General features: G+C 46.3%; 4 protein-coding genes and 1 pseudogene across 4 annotated transcripts; all 5 read left to right on the top strand.

The window, feature by feature from the left end:
- The first annotated feature begins 192 nt into the window (after positions 1 to 192).
- LOC137079468 (zona pellucida sperm-binding protein 4-like) lies at positions 193 to 2,257 on the top strand. Its single transcript, XM_067447421.1, has 8 exons — positions 193 to 784; positions 864 to 1,051; positions 1,119 to 1,216; positions 1,290 to 1,447; positions 1,530 to 1,722; positions 1,792 to 1,939; positions 2,025 to 2,097; positions 2,181 to 2,257. Exons 1-8 carry the CDS (start codon positions 193 to 195, stop codon positions 2,255 to 2,257), a joined length of 1,527 nt encoding a protein of 508 aa, XP_067303522.1.
- Positions 2,258 to 3,561: 1,304 nt separating this feature from the next.
- LOC137079545 (zona pellucida sperm-binding protein 4-like) lies at positions 3,562 to 5,931 on the top strand. Its single transcript, XM_067447498.1, is given in 10 exon segments — positions 3,562 to 3,603; positions 3,954 to 4,091; positions 4,248 to 4,458; positions 4,538 to 4,725; positions 4,793 to 4,890; positions 4,964 to 5,121; positions 5,204 to 5,396; positions 5,466 to 5,613; positions 5,699 to 5,771; positions 5,855 to 5,931. Coding segments are annotated over 10 exon segments (1,326 nt in total).
- Positions 5,932 to 7,547: 1,616 nt separating this feature from the next.
- On the top strand, positions 7,548 to 10,080 carry LOC137079469 (zona pellucida sperm-binding protein 4-like). The gene is made up of 8 exons (XM_067447422.1): positions 7,548 to 8,607; positions 8,687 to 8,874; positions 8,942 to 9,039; positions 9,113 to 9,270; positions 9,353 to 9,545; positions 9,615 to 9,762; positions 9,848 to 9,920; positions 10,004 to 10,080. Exons 1-8 carry the CDS (start codon positions 7,551 to 7,553, stop codon positions 10,078 to 10,080), a joined length of 1,992 nt encoding a protein of 663 aa, XP_067303523.1. The 5' UTR covers positions 7,548 to 7,550.
- Positions 10,081 to 11,698: 1,618 nt separating this feature from the next.
- On the top strand, positions 11,699 to 13,763 carry LOC137079470 (zona pellucida sperm-binding protein 4-like). Its single transcript, XM_067447423.1, has 8 exons — positions 11,699 to 12,290; positions 12,370 to 12,557; positions 12,625 to 12,722; positions 12,796 to 12,953; positions 13,036 to 13,228; positions 13,298 to 13,445; positions 13,531 to 13,603; positions 13,687 to 13,763. Exons 1-8 carry the CDS (start codon positions 11,699 to 11,701, stop codon positions 13,761 to 13,763), a joined length of 1,527 nt encoding a protein of 508 aa, XP_067303524.1.
- A 1,304-nt stretch (positions 13,764 to 15,067) lies between these two features.
- Positions 15,068 to 17,437, top strand: LOC137079546 (zona pellucida sperm-binding protein 4-like; annotated as a pseudogene).
- Positions 17,438 to 17,559: the final 122 nt, after the last annotated feature.

Consider the following 17,559-nt stretch of genomic DNA (forward strand, 5'->3'; position numbering starts at 1 on the left):
GATCAAAAAATATCACGTGCATAATTTTGAGAACCAATGAGAATCTTCTGGTAGCATAAGCTCCCATTTGGGCATGTCTGGAGAATCATGACTGTTAATGAAGAGGGAGGGATTATCGTTAATTAGCCAAAATCTGTAGAATACAAAAAGACCAAAGGGCAGCATCTCAACAGTGTAACTATCTGTTGAACAATGACAGGAAGTTGGTGTGCAGTGCAGTCTCTGGCACTTTGTGTGTGGTTTTGTGCTTTCTGTCATGCTGTTCCACAGTGGAGTAATCTGCCCCAGAATCCCCAAGCTCTGATGTTACAGCAAACTGACCAGCGGCTTCAGAAGCAAGCTAGTCAGTCTCCTCAGTGGGTTCAACAGCAAGCTAGTCAGTCTCCTCAGTGGGTTCAACAGCAAGCTAGTCAGCAGGTTCAGAAGCCAGCTAGTCAGTCTCCTCAGTGGGTTCAACAGCAGGCTAGTCAGCAGGTTCAGAAGCCAGCTAGTCAGTCTCCTCAGTGGGTTCAACAGCAGGCTAGTCAGCAGGTTCAGAAGCCAGCTAGTCAGTCTCCTCAGTGGGTTCAACAGCAAGCTAGTCAGTCTCCTCAGTGGGTTCAACAGCAAGCTAGTCAACAGCAGGTTCAGCCTAAGCAGCCAGTGGTGCAGGCAGAGCCCCTTGACAAATGTGCTGTAGCTGATTATGAGCAGATCCAATGTGGCCCAGCTGGTACCAGTGGTGCTGAGTGTGAAGCGCTCAACTGCTGCTTTAACGGACAGCAGTGCTACTATGGGAAGGCGGGTAAGAGTGTTGAGTCAATGTGAAGGGTTTCCTGTTAAACTTCTCTTCAGCAATAACCTGCTCTCTTACCCTGTTCCAGTGACTGTCCAGTGTATAAGAGATGGTCAGTTTGTGGTAGTGGTGGCTAGAGATGTTACTCTGCCTCGATTGAGCCTGGATTCAGTCCGTCTCCTGGGTGGAAATGACCCACCTTGCAGTCCTGTGGGATCCACACCTTCCTTTGCTATATACCAGTTCCCTGTCACTGCATGTGGCACGAGCATGATGGTGGGTAGCTGCTTGTGCTTCTGTTCTGCTTAGAAAAGGACTGGATGCCAACAGTTACTATTTGCAGGAGGATGGTGGCTATGTGGTGTATGAAAACAGGATGACCTCCTCGTATGAAGTGGGTGTCGGACCGCTTGGTTCCATCACAAGGGACAGCCATTTTGAGTAGGTGCTTTTTACACTTGTAGCACTTGTCAAGTATTAACATTTATGCTAAAGCTCCCTGTTTGTTGTACAGGCTTCTCTTCCAGTGTAGGTACTCTGGTACTTCTGTGGAAGCTCTGGTTGTGGAGGTCAACACTGTTCCTGCACCTCCACCAGTAGCTGCTTCTGGACCCCTCAGGGTGGAGCTTAGACTGGCAAATGGTCAATGTGTCACCAAAGGCTGTGCAGAAGGCAAGTGTCTGTCCAAGTATGGAGGATTTTCTACAACTCCAGGTTGCAGCAGTTTCTGTTTAAATGCTGCGTTCTTCCTCAGGGGACGAGGCGTACACCTCTTACTACAGTGATGCTGATTATCCGGTCACAAAAGTCCTGCGGGAGCCGGTGTTTGTTGAGGTGCGGGTTTTGGAGAGGACTGACCCCAACATTGTCCTGATGCTGGGACGTTGCTGGGCGACATCAACCCCCAGTCCACTCAGTCTACCCCAGTGGGACCTTCTGGTCGATGGGTGAGTAAGGCTGGTCTTCATCCAGCTAGTGTGCTGTAAGGCCTTTCTGACTGCCCCTTTGCCTTCCAGATGCCCTTACCGGGATGACCGTTACCTGACCACACTGGTTCCGGTGGCTGGATCTTCTGGTCTTCAGTTCCCAACCCACTACAAGCGCTTTGTTGTGAAGATGTTTACATTTGTGGATCCAGCATCACTGGCTCCTCTGCAGGAAACCGTATGCTCCACAGCCTTGCCTGAACCCTTAATATTAGTCTTTTTATAGTGGTTTCTGTGGCTTGACCCTTTTCCCCCTCTGTTAGATCTTCATCCACTGTAGTACAGCGGTGTGCCATCCCTCTTCTGGCTCCTGTGAGCAAAGCTGTGCTAGGAAAAGTGAGTGCTAGCTGTAAACTGACTTCAGGAACCATGAGAATTTGGTTTTTAAATGCCCCTCAATTCTACCATTTCTCTTCCAGGAAGAGATGCTGATGTCAAGACAATCTCTAGTGGACAAACTGTGGTGTCTAGTGGAGAAGTTACTCTGGTCATGTGACTTTAGTGGTCTTAATAAACTTCTTAACTCAACATCAGTGTCTCTTTGGTATTGCTCTTTCATGACTGTTCTCAGTTTGCATTATTGGCCCACTACTTGCCTAATCCACACTAAGAATATTTGCAATGGGTTGACTTGGAGTCCAATGTACATGTGTAGACTCATCCCCTCTGTCATAATCAAGGAGTCAAGGGTCTGTCCCTATAAACCTCCCCTGTCCACTTGTGACACACTCCAAACTGGTGACAGGGATTATCCTCCACCTTGGTATCAAATGCACTTCTGTCAAGACCACTATCCTCAGATGATACAATTAAAACATAATTTCGATTGGTGGTATGGTTCTGTTCTGGGCAAGCACTCCCTGTGCATCATGAATAAGAGCAGTGATAAACCCCCATAAAGCAATGCTGATATCCCCCAATCACTACTAATGAAAGCTCTGACGGGCATCGTATTCCTATAGGTGGATGTACTCGGCTGATGAGAGCTTGACTAACGTGACCTGGCAGAGCTAATGGGGACAGGAGCTTACATTGGCAAAGATTGGAGCTAAGACAGTGGACAAGGTCATCAGTGTTAGGAATGAGGAAGGCATTCCCTGTCCTTCATCTCGTTATTTCAAGACATGCAAATTAGTAGAGTTTCCACCTTTTAAACTGATTGGAGTTGATGTCTTCCGATCATGGGACATCCAAATTAGGAACATGGTTAAAAAAAGTACATCCTAGGATCTACTATCTTTGTGTTGCTAAAAAAAGCAGGATTCCCTTGTGATGTTTTAACATAAATATCTTTGACTTTTATGCGGCCAGTTCTGGAGGAACGCTAGCCCAGTATGGGGAGATTACCTAAAGGTCTCTCTGAGTTAGAGAGGGTTTAAAAACATTGCAGCCGGATAAAAGGTATTCTGACATCAACACTCCCATTGCAGAGTGAGAGATGAGGCAAAGCCACCTTGCATACTTTTACTTTATTAAGGACAATTCATCACCACTGCATTGCTTCCTGTCTGTGGCTCCAACACCTAGTTATCTACTACAGCAGCGCAGGACATTTGCCTTGCCCAGGAGTAAAACAAAAAGACATTAACTTTCTTTCATCCCACATGCTCTCAAATTGCTTTACAAATAACGTTTAGGTGTCTGGTTGTATGAAGTCTATTTCTGCTATATTTTTTTGTGTATTTGGGCTATATTACCTCACAGAATTTAATTATAATATTATATCAGAATTATTTGATTTTACTTGCTTTTTAGATTGTTTAAAAACCAGGTGTATATAATGCTAGTTAATACTTCAGCATGTCTACAAGCAAAGCGGAATGCACCAAACATCTACCCAAAGTACTTTGGGCATGCTCCAGTAGCAAACCTGAACATTAACCTTTTTACTTGTCTTCAATATGACGAATCTGACCAACTGGGATCAAAAAATATCACGTGCATAATTTTGAGAACCAATGAGAATCTTCTGGTAGCATAAGCTCCCATTTGGGCATGTCTGGAGAATCATGACTGTTAATGAAGAGGGAGGGATTATCGTTAATTAGCCAAAATCTGTAGAATACAAAAAGACCAAAGGGCAGCATCTCAACAGTGTAACTATCTGTTGAACAATGACAGGAAGTTGGTGTGCAGTGCAGTCTCTGGCACTTTGTGTGTGGTTTTGTGTTTTCTGTCATGCTGTTCCACAGTGGAGTAATCTGCCCCAGAATCCCCAAGCTCTGATGTTACAGCAAACGGACCAGCGGCTTCAGAAGCAAGCTAGTCAGCAGGTTCAGAAGCCAGCTAGTCAGTCTCCTCAGTGGGTTCAACAGCAAGCTAGTCAGCAGGTTCAGAAGCCAGCTAGTCAGTCTCCTCAGTGGGTTCAACAGCAGGCTAGTCAGCAGGTTCAGAAGCCAGCTAGTCAGTCTCCTCAGTGGGTTCAACAGCAGGCTAGTCAGCAGGTTCAGAAGCCAGCTAGTCAGTCTCCTCAGTGGGTTCAACAGCAAGCTAGTCAGTCTCCTCAGTGGGTTCAACAGCAAGCTAGTCAACAGCAGGTTCAGCCTAAGCAGCCAGTGGTGCAGGCAGAGCCCCTTGACAAATGTGCTGTAGCTGATTATGAGCAGATCCAATGTGGCCCAGCTGGTACCAGTGGTGCTGAGTGTTAAGCGCTCAACTGCTGCTTTAACGGACAGCAGTGCTACTATGGGAAGGCGGGTAAGAGTGTTGAGTCAATGTGAAGGGTTTCCTGTTAAACTTCTCTTCAGCAATAACCTGCTCTCTTACCCTGTTCCAGTGACTGTCCAGTGTATAAGAGATGGTCAGTTTGTGGTAGTGGTGGCTAGAGATGTTACTCTGCCTCGATTGAGCCTGGATTCAGTCCGTCTCCTGGGTGGAAATGACCCACCTTGCAGTCCTGTGGGATCCACACCTTCCTTTGCTATATACCAGTTCCCTGTCACTGCATGTGGCACGAGCATGATGGTGGGTAGCTGCTTGTGCTTCTGTTCTGCTTAGAAAAGGACTGGATGCCAACAGTTACTATTTGCAGGAGGATGGTGGCTATGTGGTGTATGAAAACAGGATGACCTCCTCGTATGAAGTGGGTGTCGGACCGCTTGGTTCCATCACAAGGGACAGCCATTTTGAGTAGGTGCTTTTTACACTTGTAGCACTTGTCAAGTATTAACATTTATGCTAAAGCTCCCTGTTTGTTGTACAGGCTTCTCTTCCAGTGTAGGTACTCTGGTACTTCTGTGGAAGCTCTGGTTGTGGAGGTCAACACTGTTCCTGCACCTCCACCAGTAGCTGCTTCTGGACCCCTCAGGGTGGAGCTTAGACTGGCAAATGGTCAATGTGTCACCAAAGGCTGTGCAGAAAGCAAGTGTCTGTCCAAGTATGGAGGATTTTCTACAACTCCAGGTTGCAGCAGTTTCTGTTTAAATGCTGCGTTCTTCCTCAGGGGACGAGGCGTACACCTCTTACTACAGTGATGCTGATTATCCGGTCACAAAAGTCCTGCGGGAGCCGGTGTTTGTTGAGGTGCGGGTTTTGGAGAGGACTGACCCCAACATTGTCCTGATGCTGGGACGTTGCTGGGCGACATCAACCCCCAGTCCACTCAGTCTACCCCAGTGGGACCTTCTGGTCGATGGGTGAGTAAGGCTGGTCTTCATCCAGCTAGTGTGCTGTAAGGCCTTTCTGACTGCCCCTTTGCCTTCCAGATGCCCTTACCGGGATGACCGTTACCTGACCACACTGGTTCCGGTGGCTGGATCTTCTGGTCTTCAGTTCCCAACCCACTACAAGCGCTTTGTTGTGAAGATGTTTACATTTGTGGATCCAGCATCACTGGCTCCTCTGCAGGAAACCGTATGCTCCACAGCCTTGCCTGAACCCTTAATATTAGTCTTTTTATAGTGGTTTCTGTGGCTTGACCCTTTTCCCCCTCTGTTAGATCTTCATCCACTGTAGTACAGCGGTGTGCCATCCCTCTTCTGGCTCCTGTGAGCAAAGCTGTGCTAGGAAAAGTGAGTGCTAGCTGTAAACTGACTTCAGGAACCATGAGAATTTGGTTTTTAAATGCCCCTCAATTCTACCATTTCTCTTCCAGGAAGAGATGCTGATGTCAAGACAATCTCTAGTGGACAAACTGTGGTGTCTAGTGGAGAAGTTACTCTGGTCATGTGACTTTAGTGGTCTTAATAAACTTCTTAACTCAACATCAGTGTCTCTTTGGTATTGCTCTTTCATGACTGTTCTCAGTTTGCATTATTGGCCCACTACTTGCCTAATCCACACTAAGAATATTTGCAATGGGTTGACTTGGAGTCCAATGTACATGTGTAGACTCATCCCCTCTGTCATAATCAAGGAGTCAAGGGTCTGTCCCTATAAACCTCCCCTGTCCACTTGTGACACACTCCAAACTGGTGACAGGGATTATCCTCCACCTTGGTATCAAATGCACTTCTGTCAAGACCACTATCCTCAGATGATACAATTAAAACATAATTTCGATTGGTGGTATGGTTCTGTTCTGGGCAAGCACTCCCTGTGCATCATGAATAAGAGCAGTGATAAACCCCCATAAAGCAATGCTGATATCCCCCAATCACTACTAATGAAAGCTCTGACGGGCATCGTATTCCTATAGGTGGATGTACTCGGCTGATGAGAGCTTGACTAACGTGACCTGGCAGAGCTAATGGGGACAGGAGCTTACATTGGCAAAGATTGGAGCTAAGACAGTGGACAAGGTCATCAGTGTTAGGAATGAGGAAGGCATTCCCTGTCCTTCATCTCGTTATTTCAAGACATGCAAATTAGTAGAGTTTCCACCTTTTTTAACTGATTGGAGTTGATGTCTTCCGATCACGGGACATCCAAATTAGGAACATGGTTAAAAAAAGTACATCCTAGGATCTACTATCTTTGTGTTGCTAAAAAAAGCAGGATTCCCTTGTGATGTTTTAACATAAATATCTTTGACTTTTATGCGGCCAGTTCTGGAGGAACGCTAGCCCAGTATGGGGAGATTACCTAAAGGTCTCTCTGAGTTAGAGAGGGTTTAAAAACATTGCAGCCGGATAAAAGGTATTCTGACATCAACACTCCCATTGCAGAGTGAGAGATGAGGCAAAGCCACCTTGCATACTTTTACTTTATTAAGGACAATTCATCACCACTGCATTGCTTCCTGTCTGTGGCTCCAACACCTAGTTATCTACTACAGCAGCGCAGGACATTTGCCTTGCCCAGGAGTAAAACAAAAAGACATTAACTTTCTTTCATCCCACATGCTCTCAAATTGCTTTACAAATAACGTTTAGGTGTCTGGTTGTATGAAGTCTATTTCTGCTATATTTTTTTGTGTATTTGGGCTATATTACCTCACAGAATTTAATTATAATATTATATCAGAATTATTTGATTTTACTTGCTTTTTAGATTGTTTAAAAACCAGGTGTATATAATGCTAGTTAATACTTCAGCATGTCTACAAGCAAAGCGGAATGCACCAAACATCTACCCAAAGTACTTTGGGCATGCTCCAGTAGCAAACCTGAACATGAACCTTTTTACTTGTCTTCAATATGACGAATCTGACCAACTGGGATCAAAAAATATCACGTGCATAATTTTGAGAACCAATGAGAATCTTCTGGTAGCATAAGCTCCCATTTGGGCATGTCTGGAGAATCATGACTGTTAATGAAGAGGGAGGGATTATCGTTAATTAGCCAAAATCTGTAGAATACAAAAAGACCAAAGGGCAGCATCTCAACAGTGTAACTATCTGTTGAACAATGACAGGAAGTTGGTGTGCAGTGCAGTCTCTGGCACTTTGTGTGTGGTTTTGTGCTTTCTGTCATGCTGTTCCACAGTGGAGTAATCTGCCCCAGAATCCCCAAGCTCTGATGTTACAGCAAACTGACCAGCGGCTTCAGAAGCAAGCTAGTCAGTCTCCTCAGTGGGTTCAACAGCAAGCTAGTCAGCAGGTTCAGAAGCCAGCTAGTCAGTCTCCTCAGTGGGTTCAACAGCAAGCTAGTCAGCAGGTTCAGAAGCCAGCTAGTCAGTCTCCTCAGTGGGTTCAACAGCAAGCTAGTCAGCAGGTTCAGAAGCCAGCTAGTCAGTCTCCTCAGTGGGTTCAACAGCAAGCTAGTCAGTCTCCTCAGTGGGTTCAACAGCAAGCTAGTCAGCAGGTTCAGAAGCCAGCTAGTCAGTCTCCTCAGTGGGTTCAACAGCAAGCTAGTCAGCAGGTTCAGAAGCCAGCTAGTCAGTCTCCTCAGTGGGTTCAACAGCAAGCTAGTCAGTCTCCTCAGTGGGTTCAACAGCAAGCTAGTCAGCAGGTTCAGAAGCAAGCTAGTCAGTCTCCTCAGTGGGTTCAACAGCAAGCTAGTCAGCAGGTTCAGAAGCAAGCTAGTCAGTCTCCTCAGTGGGTTCAACAGCAAGCTAGTCAGTCTCCTCAGTGGGTTCAACAGCAAGCTAGTCAGCAGGTTCAGAAGCCAGCTAGTCAGTCTCCTCAGTGGGTTCAACAGCAGGCTAGTCAGCAGGTTCAGAAGCCAGCTAGTCAGTCTCCTCAGTGGGTTCAACAGCAGGCTAGTCAGCAGGTTCAGAAGCCAGCTAGTCAGTCTCCTCAGTGGGTTCAACAGCAAGCTAGTCAGTCTCCTCAGTGGGTTCAACAGCAAGCTAGTCAACAGCAGGTTCAGCCTAAGCAGCCAGTGGTGCAGGCAGAGCCCCTTGACAAATGTGCTGTAGCTGATTATGAGCAGATCCAATGTGGCCCAGCTGGTACCAGTGGTGCTGAGTGTGAAGCGCTCAACTGCTGCTTTAACGGACAGCAGTGCTACTATGGGAAGGCGGGTAAGAGTGTTGAGTCAATGTGAAGGGTTTCCTGTTAAACTTCTCTTCAGCAATAACCTGCTCTCTTACCCTGTTCCAGTGACTGTCCAGTGTATAAGAGATGGTCAGTTTGTGGTAGTGGTGGCTAGAGATGTTACTCTGCCTCGATTGAGCCTGGATTCAGTCCGTCTCCTGGGTGGAAATGACCCACCTTGCAGTCCTGTGGGATCCACACCTTCCTTTGCTATATACCAGTTCCCTGTCACTGCATGTGGCACGAGCATGATGGTGGGTAGCTGCTTGTGCTTCTGTTCTGCTTAGAAAAGGACTGGATGCCAACAGTTACTATTTGCAGGAGGATGGTGGCTATGTGGTGTATGAAAACAGGATGACCTCCTCGTATGAAGTGGGTGTCGGACCGCTTGGTTCCATCACAAGGGACAGCCATTTTGAGTAGGTGCTTTTTACACTTGTAGCACTTGTCAAGTATTAACATTTATGCTAAAGCTCCCTGTTTGTTGTACAGGCTTCTCTTCCAGTGTAGGTACTCTGGTACTTCTGTGGAAGCTCTGGTTGTGGAGGTCAACACTGTTCCTGCACCTCCACCAGTAGCTGCTTCTGGACCCCTCAGGGTGGAGCTTAGACTGGCAAATGGTCAATGTGTCACCAAAGGCTGTGCAGAAGGCAAGTGTCTGTCCAAGTATGGAGGATTTTCTACAACTCCAGGTTGCAGCAGTTTCTGTTTAAATGCTGCGTTCTTCCTCAGGGGACGAGGCGTACACCTCTTACTACAGTGATGCTGATTATCCGGTCACAAAAGTCCTGCGGGAGCCGGTGTTTGTTGAGGTGCGGGTTTTGGAGAGGACTGACCCCAACATTGTCCTGATGCTGGGACGTTGCTGGGCGACATCAACCCCCAGTCCACTCAGTCTACCCCAGTGGGACCTTCTGGTCGATGGGTGAGTAAGGCTGGTCTTCATCCAGCTAGTGTGCTGTAAGGCCTTTCTGACTGCCCCTTTGCCTTCCAGATGCCCTTACCGGGATGACCGTTACCTGACCACACTGGTTCCGGTGGCTGGATCTTCTGGTCTTCAGTTCCCAACCCACTACAAGCGCTTTGTTGTGAAGATGTTTACATTTGTGGATCCAGCATCACTGGCTCCTCTGCAGGAAACCGTATGCTCCACAGCCTTGCCTGAACCCTTAATATTAGTCTTTTTATAGTGGTTTCTGTGGCTTGACCCTTTTCCCCCTCTGTTAGATCTTCATCCACTGTAGTACAGCGGTGTGCCATCCCTCTTCTGGCTCCTGTGAGCAAAGCTGTGCTAGGAAAAGTGAGTGCTAGCTGTAAACTGACTTCAGGAACCATGAGAATTTGGTTTTTAAATGCCCCTCAATTCTACCATTTCTCTTCCAGGAAGAGATGCTGATGTCAAGACAATCTCTAGTGGACAAACTGTGGTGTCTAGTGGAGAAGTTACTCTGGTCATGTGACTTTAGTGGTCTTAATAAACTTCTTAACTCAACATCAGTGTCTCTTTGGTATTGCTCTTTCATGACTGTTCTCAGTTTGCATTATTGGCCCACTACTTGCCTAATCCACACTAAGAATATTTGCAATGGGTTGACTTGGAGTCCAATGTACATGTGTAGACTCATCCCCTCTGTCATAATCAAGGAGTCAAGGGTCTGTCCCTATAAACCTCCCCTGTCCACTTGTGACACACTCCAAACTGGTGACAGGGATTATCCTCCACCTTGGTATCAAATGCACTTCTGTCAAGACCACTATCCTCAGATGATACAATTAAAACATAATTTCGATTGGTGGTATGGTTCTGTTCTGGGCAAGCACTCCCTGTGCATCATGAATAAGAGCAGTGATAAACCCCCATAAAGCAATGCTGATATCCCCCAATCACTACTAATGAAAGCTCTGATGGGCATCGTATTCCTATAGGTGGATGTACTCGGCTGATGAGAGCTTGACTAACGTGACCTGGCAGAGCTAATGGGGACAGGAGCTTACATTGGCAAAGATTGGAGCTAAGACAGTGGACAAGGTCATCAGTGTTAGGAATGAGGAAGGCATTCCCTGTCCTTCATCTCGTTATTTCAAGACATGCAAATTAGTAGAGTTTCCACCTTTTAAACTGATTGGAGTTGATGTCTTCCGATCATGGGACATCCAAATTAGGAACATGGTTAAAAAAAGTACATCCTAGGATCTACTATCTTTGTGTTGTTAAAAAAAGCAGGATTCCCTTGTGATGTTTTAACATAAATATCTTTGACTTTTATGCGGCCAGTTCTGGAGGAACGCTAGCCCAGTATGGGGAGATTACCTAAAGGTCTCTCTGAGTTAGAGAGGGTTTAAAAACATTGCAGCCGGATAAAAGGTATTCTGACATCAACACTCCCATTGCAGAGTGAGAGATGAGGCAAAGCCACCTTGCATACTTTTACTTTATTAAGGACAATTCATCACCACTGCATTGCTTCCTGTCTGTGGCTCCAACACCTAGTTATCTACTACAGCAGCGCAGGACATTTGCCTTGCCCAGGAGTAAAACAAAAAGACATTAACTTTCTTTCATCCCACATGCTCTCAAATTGCTTTACAAATAACGTTTAGGTGTCTGGTTGTATGAAGTCTATTTCTGCTATATTTTTTTGTGTATTTGGGCTATATTACCTCACAGAATTTAATTATAATATTATATCAGAATTATTTGATTTTACTTGCTTTTTAGATTGTTTAAAAACCAGGTGTATATAATGCTAGTTAATACTTCAGCATGTCTACAAGCAAAGCGGAATGCACCAAACATCTACCCAAAGTACTTTGGGCATGCTCCAGTAGCAAACCTGAACATGAACCTTTTTACTTGTCTTCAATATGACGAATCTGACCAACTGGGATCAAAAAATATCACGTGCATAATTTTGAGAACCAATGAGAATCTTCTGGTAGCATAAGCTCCCACTTGGGCATGTCTGGAGAATCATGACTGTTAATGAAGAGGGAGGGATTATCGTTAATTAGCCAAAATCTGTAGAATACAAAAAGACCAAAGGGCAGCATCTCAACAGTGTAACTATCTGTTGAACAATGACAGGAAGTTGGTGTGCAGTGCAGTCTCTGGCACTTTGTGTGTGGTTTTGTGCTTTCTGTCATGCTGTTCCACAGTGGAGTAATCTGCCCCAGAATCCCCAAGCTCTGATGTTACAGCAAACGGACCAGCGGCTTCAGAAGCAAGCTAGTCAGTCTCCTCAGTGGGTTCAACAGCAAGCTAGTCAGTCTCCTCAGTGGGTTCAACAGCAAGCTAGTCAGCAGGTTCAGAAGCCAGCTAGTCAGTCTCCTCAGTGGGTTCAACAGCAGGCTAGTCAGCAGGTTCAGAAGCCAGCTAGTCAGTCTCCTCAGTGGGTTCAACAGCAGGCTAGTCAGCAGGTTCAGAAGCCAGCTAGTCAGTCTCCTCAGTGGGTTCAACAGCAAGCTAGTCAGTCTCCTCAGTGGGTTCAACAGCAAGCTAGTCAACAGCAGGTTCAGCCTAAGCAGCCAGTGGTGCAGGCAGAGCCCCTTGACAAATGTGCTGTAGCTGATTATGAGCAGATCCAATGTGGCCCAGCTGGTACCAGTGGTGCTGAGTGTGAAGCGCTCAACTGCTGCTTTAACGGACAGCAGTGCTACTATGGGAAGGCGGGTAAGAGTGTTGAGTCAATGTGAAGGGTTTCCTGTTAAACTTCTCTTCAGCAATAACCTGCTCTCTTACCCTGTTCCAGTGACTGTCCAGTGTATAAGAGATGGTCAGTTTGTGGTAGTGGTGGCTAGAGATGTTACTCTGCCTCGATTGAGCCTGGATTCAGTCCGTCTCCTGGGTGGAAATGACCCACCTTGCAGTCCTGTGGGATCCACACCTTCCTTTGCTATATACCAGTTCCCTGTCACTGCATGTGGCACGAGCATGATGGTGGGTAGCTGCTTGTGCTTCTGTTCTGCTTAGAAAAGGACTGGATGCCAACAGTTACTATTTGCAGGAGGATGGTGGCTATGTGGTGTATGAAAACAGGATGACCTCCTCGTATGAAGTGGGTGTCGGACCGCTTGGTTCCATCACAAGGGACAGCCATTTTGAGTAGGTGCTTTTTACACTTGTAGCACTTGTCAAGTATTAACATTTATGCTAAAGCTCCCTGTTTGTTGTACAGGCTTCTCTTCCAGTGTAGGTACTCTGGTACTTCTGTGGAAGCTCTGGTTGTGGAGGTCAACACTGTTCCTGCACCTCCACCAGTAGCTGCTTCTGGACCCCTCAGGGTGGAGCTTAGACTGGCAAATGGTCAATGTGTCACCAAAGGCTGTGCAGAAGGCAAGTGTCTGTCCAAGTATGGAGGATTTTCTACAACTCCAGGTTGCAGCAGTTTCTGTTTAAATGCTGCGTTCTTCCTCAGGGGACGAGGCGTACACCTCTTACTACAGTGATGCTGATTATCCGGTCACAAAAGTCCTGCGGGAGCCGGTGTTTGTTGAGGTGCGGGTTTTGGAGAGGACTGACCCCAACATTGTCCTGATGCTGGGACGTTGCTGGGCGACATCAACCCCCAGTCCACTCAGTCTACCCCAGTGGGACCTTCTGGTCGATGGGTGAGTAAGGCTGGTCTTCATCCAGCTAGTGTGCTGTAAGGCCTTTCTGACTGCCCCTTTGCCTTCCAGATGCCCTTACCGGGATGACCGTTACCTGACCACACTGGTTCCGGTGGCTGGATCTTCTGGTCTTCAGTTCCCAACCCACTACAAGCGCTTTGTTGTGAAGATGTTTACATTTGTGGATCCAGCATCACTGGCTCCTCTGCAGGAAACCGTATGCTCCACAGCCTTGCCTGAACCCTTAATATTAGTCTTTTTATAGTGGTTTCTGTGGCTTGACCCTTTTCCCCCTCTGTTAGATCTTCATCCACTGTAGTACAGCGGTGTGCCATCCCTCTTCTGGCTCCTGTGAGCAAAGCTGTGCTAGGAAAAGTGAGTGCTAGCTGTAAACTGACTTCAGGAACCATGAGAATTTGGTTTTTAAATGCCCCTCAATTCTACCATTTCTCTTCCAGGAAGAGATGCTGATGTCAAGACAATCTCTAGTGGACAAACTGTGGTGTCTAGTGGAGAAGTTACTCTGGTCATGTGACTTTAGTGGTCTTAATAAACTTCTTAACTCAACATCAGTGTCTCTTTGGTATTGCTCTTTCATGACTGTTCTCAGTTTGCATTATTGGCCCACTACTTGCCTAATCCACACTAAGAATATTTGCAATGGGTTGACTTGGAGTCCAATGTACATGTGTAGACTCATCCCCTCTGTCATAATCAAGGAGTCAAGGGTCTGTCCCTATAAACCTCCCCTGTCCACTTGTGACACACTCCAAACTGGTGACAGGGATTATCCTCCACCTTGGTATCAAATGCACTTCTGTCAAGACCACTATCCTCAGATGATACAATTAAAACATAATTTCGATTGGTGGTATGGTTCTGTTCTGGGCAAGCACTCCCTGTGCATCATGAATAAGAGCAGTGATAAACCCCCATAAAGCAATGCTGATATCCCCCAATCACTACTAATGAAAGCTCTGACGGGCATCGTATTCCTATAGGTGGATGTACTCGGCTGATGAGAGCTTGACTAACGTGACCTGGCAGAGCTAATGGGGACAGGAGCTTACATTGGCAAAGATTGGAGCTAAGACAGTGGACAAGGTCATCAGTGTTAGGAATGAGGAAGGCATTCCCTGTCCTTCATCTCGTTATTTCAAGACATGCAAATTAGTAGAGTTTCCACCTTTTAAACTGATTGGAGTTGATGTCTTCCGATCATGGGACATCCAAATTAGGAACATGGTTAAAAAAAGTACATCCTAGGATCTACTATCTTTGTGTTGCTAAAAAAAGCAGGATTCCCTTGTGATGTTTTAACATAAATATCTTTGACTTTTATGCGGCCAGTTCTGGAGGAACGCTAGCCCAGTATGGGGAGATTACCTAAAGGTCTCTCTGAGTTAGAGAGGGTTTAAAAACATTGCAGCCGGATAAAAGGTATTCTGACATCAACACTCCCATTGCAGAGTGAGAGATGAGGCAAAGCCACCTTGCATACTTTTACTTTATTAAGGACAATTCATCACCACTGCATTGCTTCCTGTCTGTGGCTCCAACACCTAGTTATCTACTACAGCAGCGCAGGACATTTGCCTTGCCCAGGAGTAAAACAAAAAGACATTAACTTTCTTTCATCCCACATGCTCTCAAATTGCTTTACAAATAACGTTTAGGTGTCTGGTTGTATGAAGTCTATTTCTGCTATATTTTTTTGTGTATTTGGGCTATATTACCTCACAGAATTTAATTATAATATTATATCAGAATTATTTGATTTTACTTGCTTTTTAGATTGTTTAAAAACCAGGTGTATATAATGCTAGTTAATACTTCAGCATGTCTACAAGCAAAGCGGAATGCACCAAACATCTACCCAAAGTACTTTGGGCATGCTCCAGTAGCAAACCTGAACATGAACCTTTTTACTTGTCTTCAATATGACGAATCTGACCAACTGGGATCAAAAAATATCACGTGCATAATTTTGAGAACCAATGAGAATCTTCTGGTAGCATAAGCTCCCATTTGGGCATGTCTGGAGAATCATGACTGTTAATGAAGAGGGAGGGATTATCGTTAATTAGCCAAAATCTGTAGAATACAAAAAGACCAAAGGGCAGCATCTCAACAGTGTAACTATCTGTTGAACAATGACAGGAAGTTGGTGTGCAGTGCAGTCTCTGGCACTTTGTGTGTGGTTTTGTGTTTTCTGTCATGCTGTTCCATAGTGGAGTAATCTGCCCCAGAATCCCCAAGCTCTGATGTTACAGCAAACTGACCAGCGGCTTCAGAAGCAAGCTAGTCAGCAGGTTCAGAAGCCAGCTAGTCAGTCTCCTCAGTGGGTTCAACAGCAAGCTAGTCAGCAGGTTCAGAAGCCAGCTAGTCAGTCTCCTCAGTGGGTTCAACAGCAGGCTAGTCAGCAGGTTCAGAAGCCAGCTAGTCAGTCTCCTCAGTGGGTTCAACAGCAGGCTAGTCAGCAGGTTCAGAAGCCAGCTAGTCAGTCTCCTCAGTGGGTTCAACAGCAAGCTAGTCAGTCTCCTCAGTGGGTTCAACAGCAAGCTAGTCAACAGCAGGTTCAGCCTAAGCAGCCAGTGGTGCAGGCAGAGCCCCTTGACAAATGTGCTGTAGCTGATTATGAGCAGATCCAATGTGGCCCAGCTGGTACCAGTGGTGCTGAGTGTTAAGCGCTCAACTGCTGCTTTAACGGACAGCAGTGCTACTATGGGAAGGCGGGTAAGAGTGTTGAGTCAATGTGAAGGGTTTCCTGTTAAACTTCTCTTCAGCAATAACCTGCTCTCTTACCCTGTTCCAGTGACTGTCCAGTGTATAAGAGATGGTCAGTTTGTGGTAGTGGTGGCTAGAGATGTTACTCTGCCTCGATTGAGCCTGGATTCAGTCCGTCTCCTGGGTGGAAATGACCCACCTTGCAGTCCTGTGGGATCCACACCTTCCTTTGCTATATACCAGTTCCCTGTCACTGCATGTGGCACGAGCATGATGGTGGGTAGCTGCTTGTGCTTCTGTTCTGCTTAGAAAAGGACTGGATGCCAACAGTTACTATTTGCAGGAGGATGGTGGCTATGTGGTGTATGAAAACAGGATGACCTCCTCGTATGAAGTGGGTGTCGGACCGCTTGGTTCCATCACAAGGGACAGCCATTTTGAGTAGGTGCTTTTTACACTTGTAGCACTTGTCAAGTATTAACATTTATGCTAAAGCTCCCTGTTTGTTGTACAGGCTTCTCTTCCAGTGTAGGTACTCTGGTACTTCTGTGGAAGCTCTGGTTGTGGAGGTCAACACTGTTCCTGCACCTCCACCAGTAGCTGCTTCTGGACCCCTCAGGGTGGAGCTTAGACTGGCAAATGGTCAATGTGTCACCAAAGGCTGTGCAGAAGGCAAGTGTCTGTCCAAGTATGGAGGATTTTCTACAACTCCAGGTTGCAGCAGTTTCTGTTTAAATGCTGCGTTCTTCCTCAGGGGACGAGGCGTACACCTCTTACTACAGTGATGCTGATTATCCGGTCACAAAAGTCCTGCGGGAGCCGGTGTTTGTTGAGGTGCGGGTTTTGGAGAGGACTGACCCCAACATTGTCCTGATGCTGGGACGTTGCTGGGCGACATCAACCCCCAGTCCACTCAGTCTACCCCAGTGGGACCTTCTGGTCGATGGGTGAGTAAGGCTGGTCTTCATCCAGCTAGTGTGCTGTAAGGCCTTTCTGACTGCCCCTTTGCCTTCCAGATGCCCTTACCGGGATGACCGTTACCTGACCACACTGGTTCCGGTGGCTGGATCTTCTGGTCTTCAGTTCCCAACCCACTACAAGCGCTTTGTTGTGAAGATGTTTACATTTGTGGATCCAGCATCACTGGCTCCTCTGCAGGAAACCGTATGCTCCACAGCCTTGCCTGAACCCTTAATATTAGTCTTTTTATAGTGGTTTCTGTGGCTTGACCCTTTTCCCCCTCTGTTAGATCTTCATCCACTGTAGTACAGCGGTGTGCCATCCCTCTTCTGGCTCCTGTGAGCAAAGCTGTGCTAGGAAAAGTGAGTGCTAGCTGTAAACTGACTTCAGGAACCATGAGAATTTGGTTTTTAAATGCCCCTCAATTCTACCATTTCTCTTCCAGGAAGAGATGCTGATGTCAAGACAATCTCTAGTGGACAAACTGTGGTGTCTAGTGGAGAAGTTACTCTGGTCATGTGACTTTAGTGGTCTTAATAAACTTCTTAACTCAACATCAGTGTCTCTTTGGTATTGCTCTTTCATGACTGTTCTCAGTTTGCATTATTGGCCCACTACTTGCCTAATCCACACTAAGAATATTT

This window comes from Pseudorasbora parva, chromosome 6, assembly GCF_024679245.1.
Source record: "Pseudorasbora parva isolate DD20220531a chromosome 6, ASM2467924v1, whole genome shotgun sequence".
NCBI lineage: Eukaryota > Metazoa > Chordata > Actinopteri > Cypriniformes > Gobionidae > Pseudorasbora > Pseudorasbora parva.

Bases quoted from the DNA above. Each gene is read 5' to 3' on its own strand.
- LOC137079468 (XM_067447421.1), top strand. From the start codon at position 193: ATGACAGGAAGTTGGTGTGCAGTGCAGTCTCTGGCACTTTGTGTGTGG. The intron at 785-863 runs GTAAGAGTGTTG...ACCCTGTTCCAG, and splicing joins GTGCTACTATGGGAAGGCGG to TGACTGTCCAGTGTATAAGA. The intron at 1,052-1,118 runs GTGGGTAGCTGC...TACTATTTGCAG, and splicing joins CATGTGGCACGAGCATGATG to GAGGATGGTGGCTATGTGGT.
- LOC137079469 (XM_067447422.1), top strand. From the start codon at position 7,551: ATGACAGGAAGTTGGTGTGCAGTGCAGTCTCTGGCACTTTGTGTGTGG. The intron at 8,608-8,686 runs GTAAGAGTGTTG...ACCCTGTTCCAG, and splicing joins GTGCTACTATGGGAAGGCGG to TGACTGTCCAGTGTATAAGA. The intron at 9,763-9,847 runs GTATGCTCCACA...CCCCTCTGTTAG, and splicing joins TGGCTCCTCTGCAGGAAACC to ATCTTCATCCACTGTAGTAC.
- LOC137079470 (XM_067447423.1), top strand. From the start codon at position 11,699: ATGACAGGAAGTTGGTGTGCAGTGCAGTCTCTGGCACTTTGTGTGTGG. The intron at 12,954-13,035 runs GCAAGTGTCTGT...GTTCTTCCTCAG, and splicing joins CACCAAAGGCTGTGCAGAAG to GGGACGAGGCGTACACCTCT. The intron at 13,446-13,530 runs GTATGCTCCACA...CCCCTCTGTTAG, and splicing joins TGGCTCCTCTGCAGGAAACC to ATCTTCATCCACTGTAGTAC.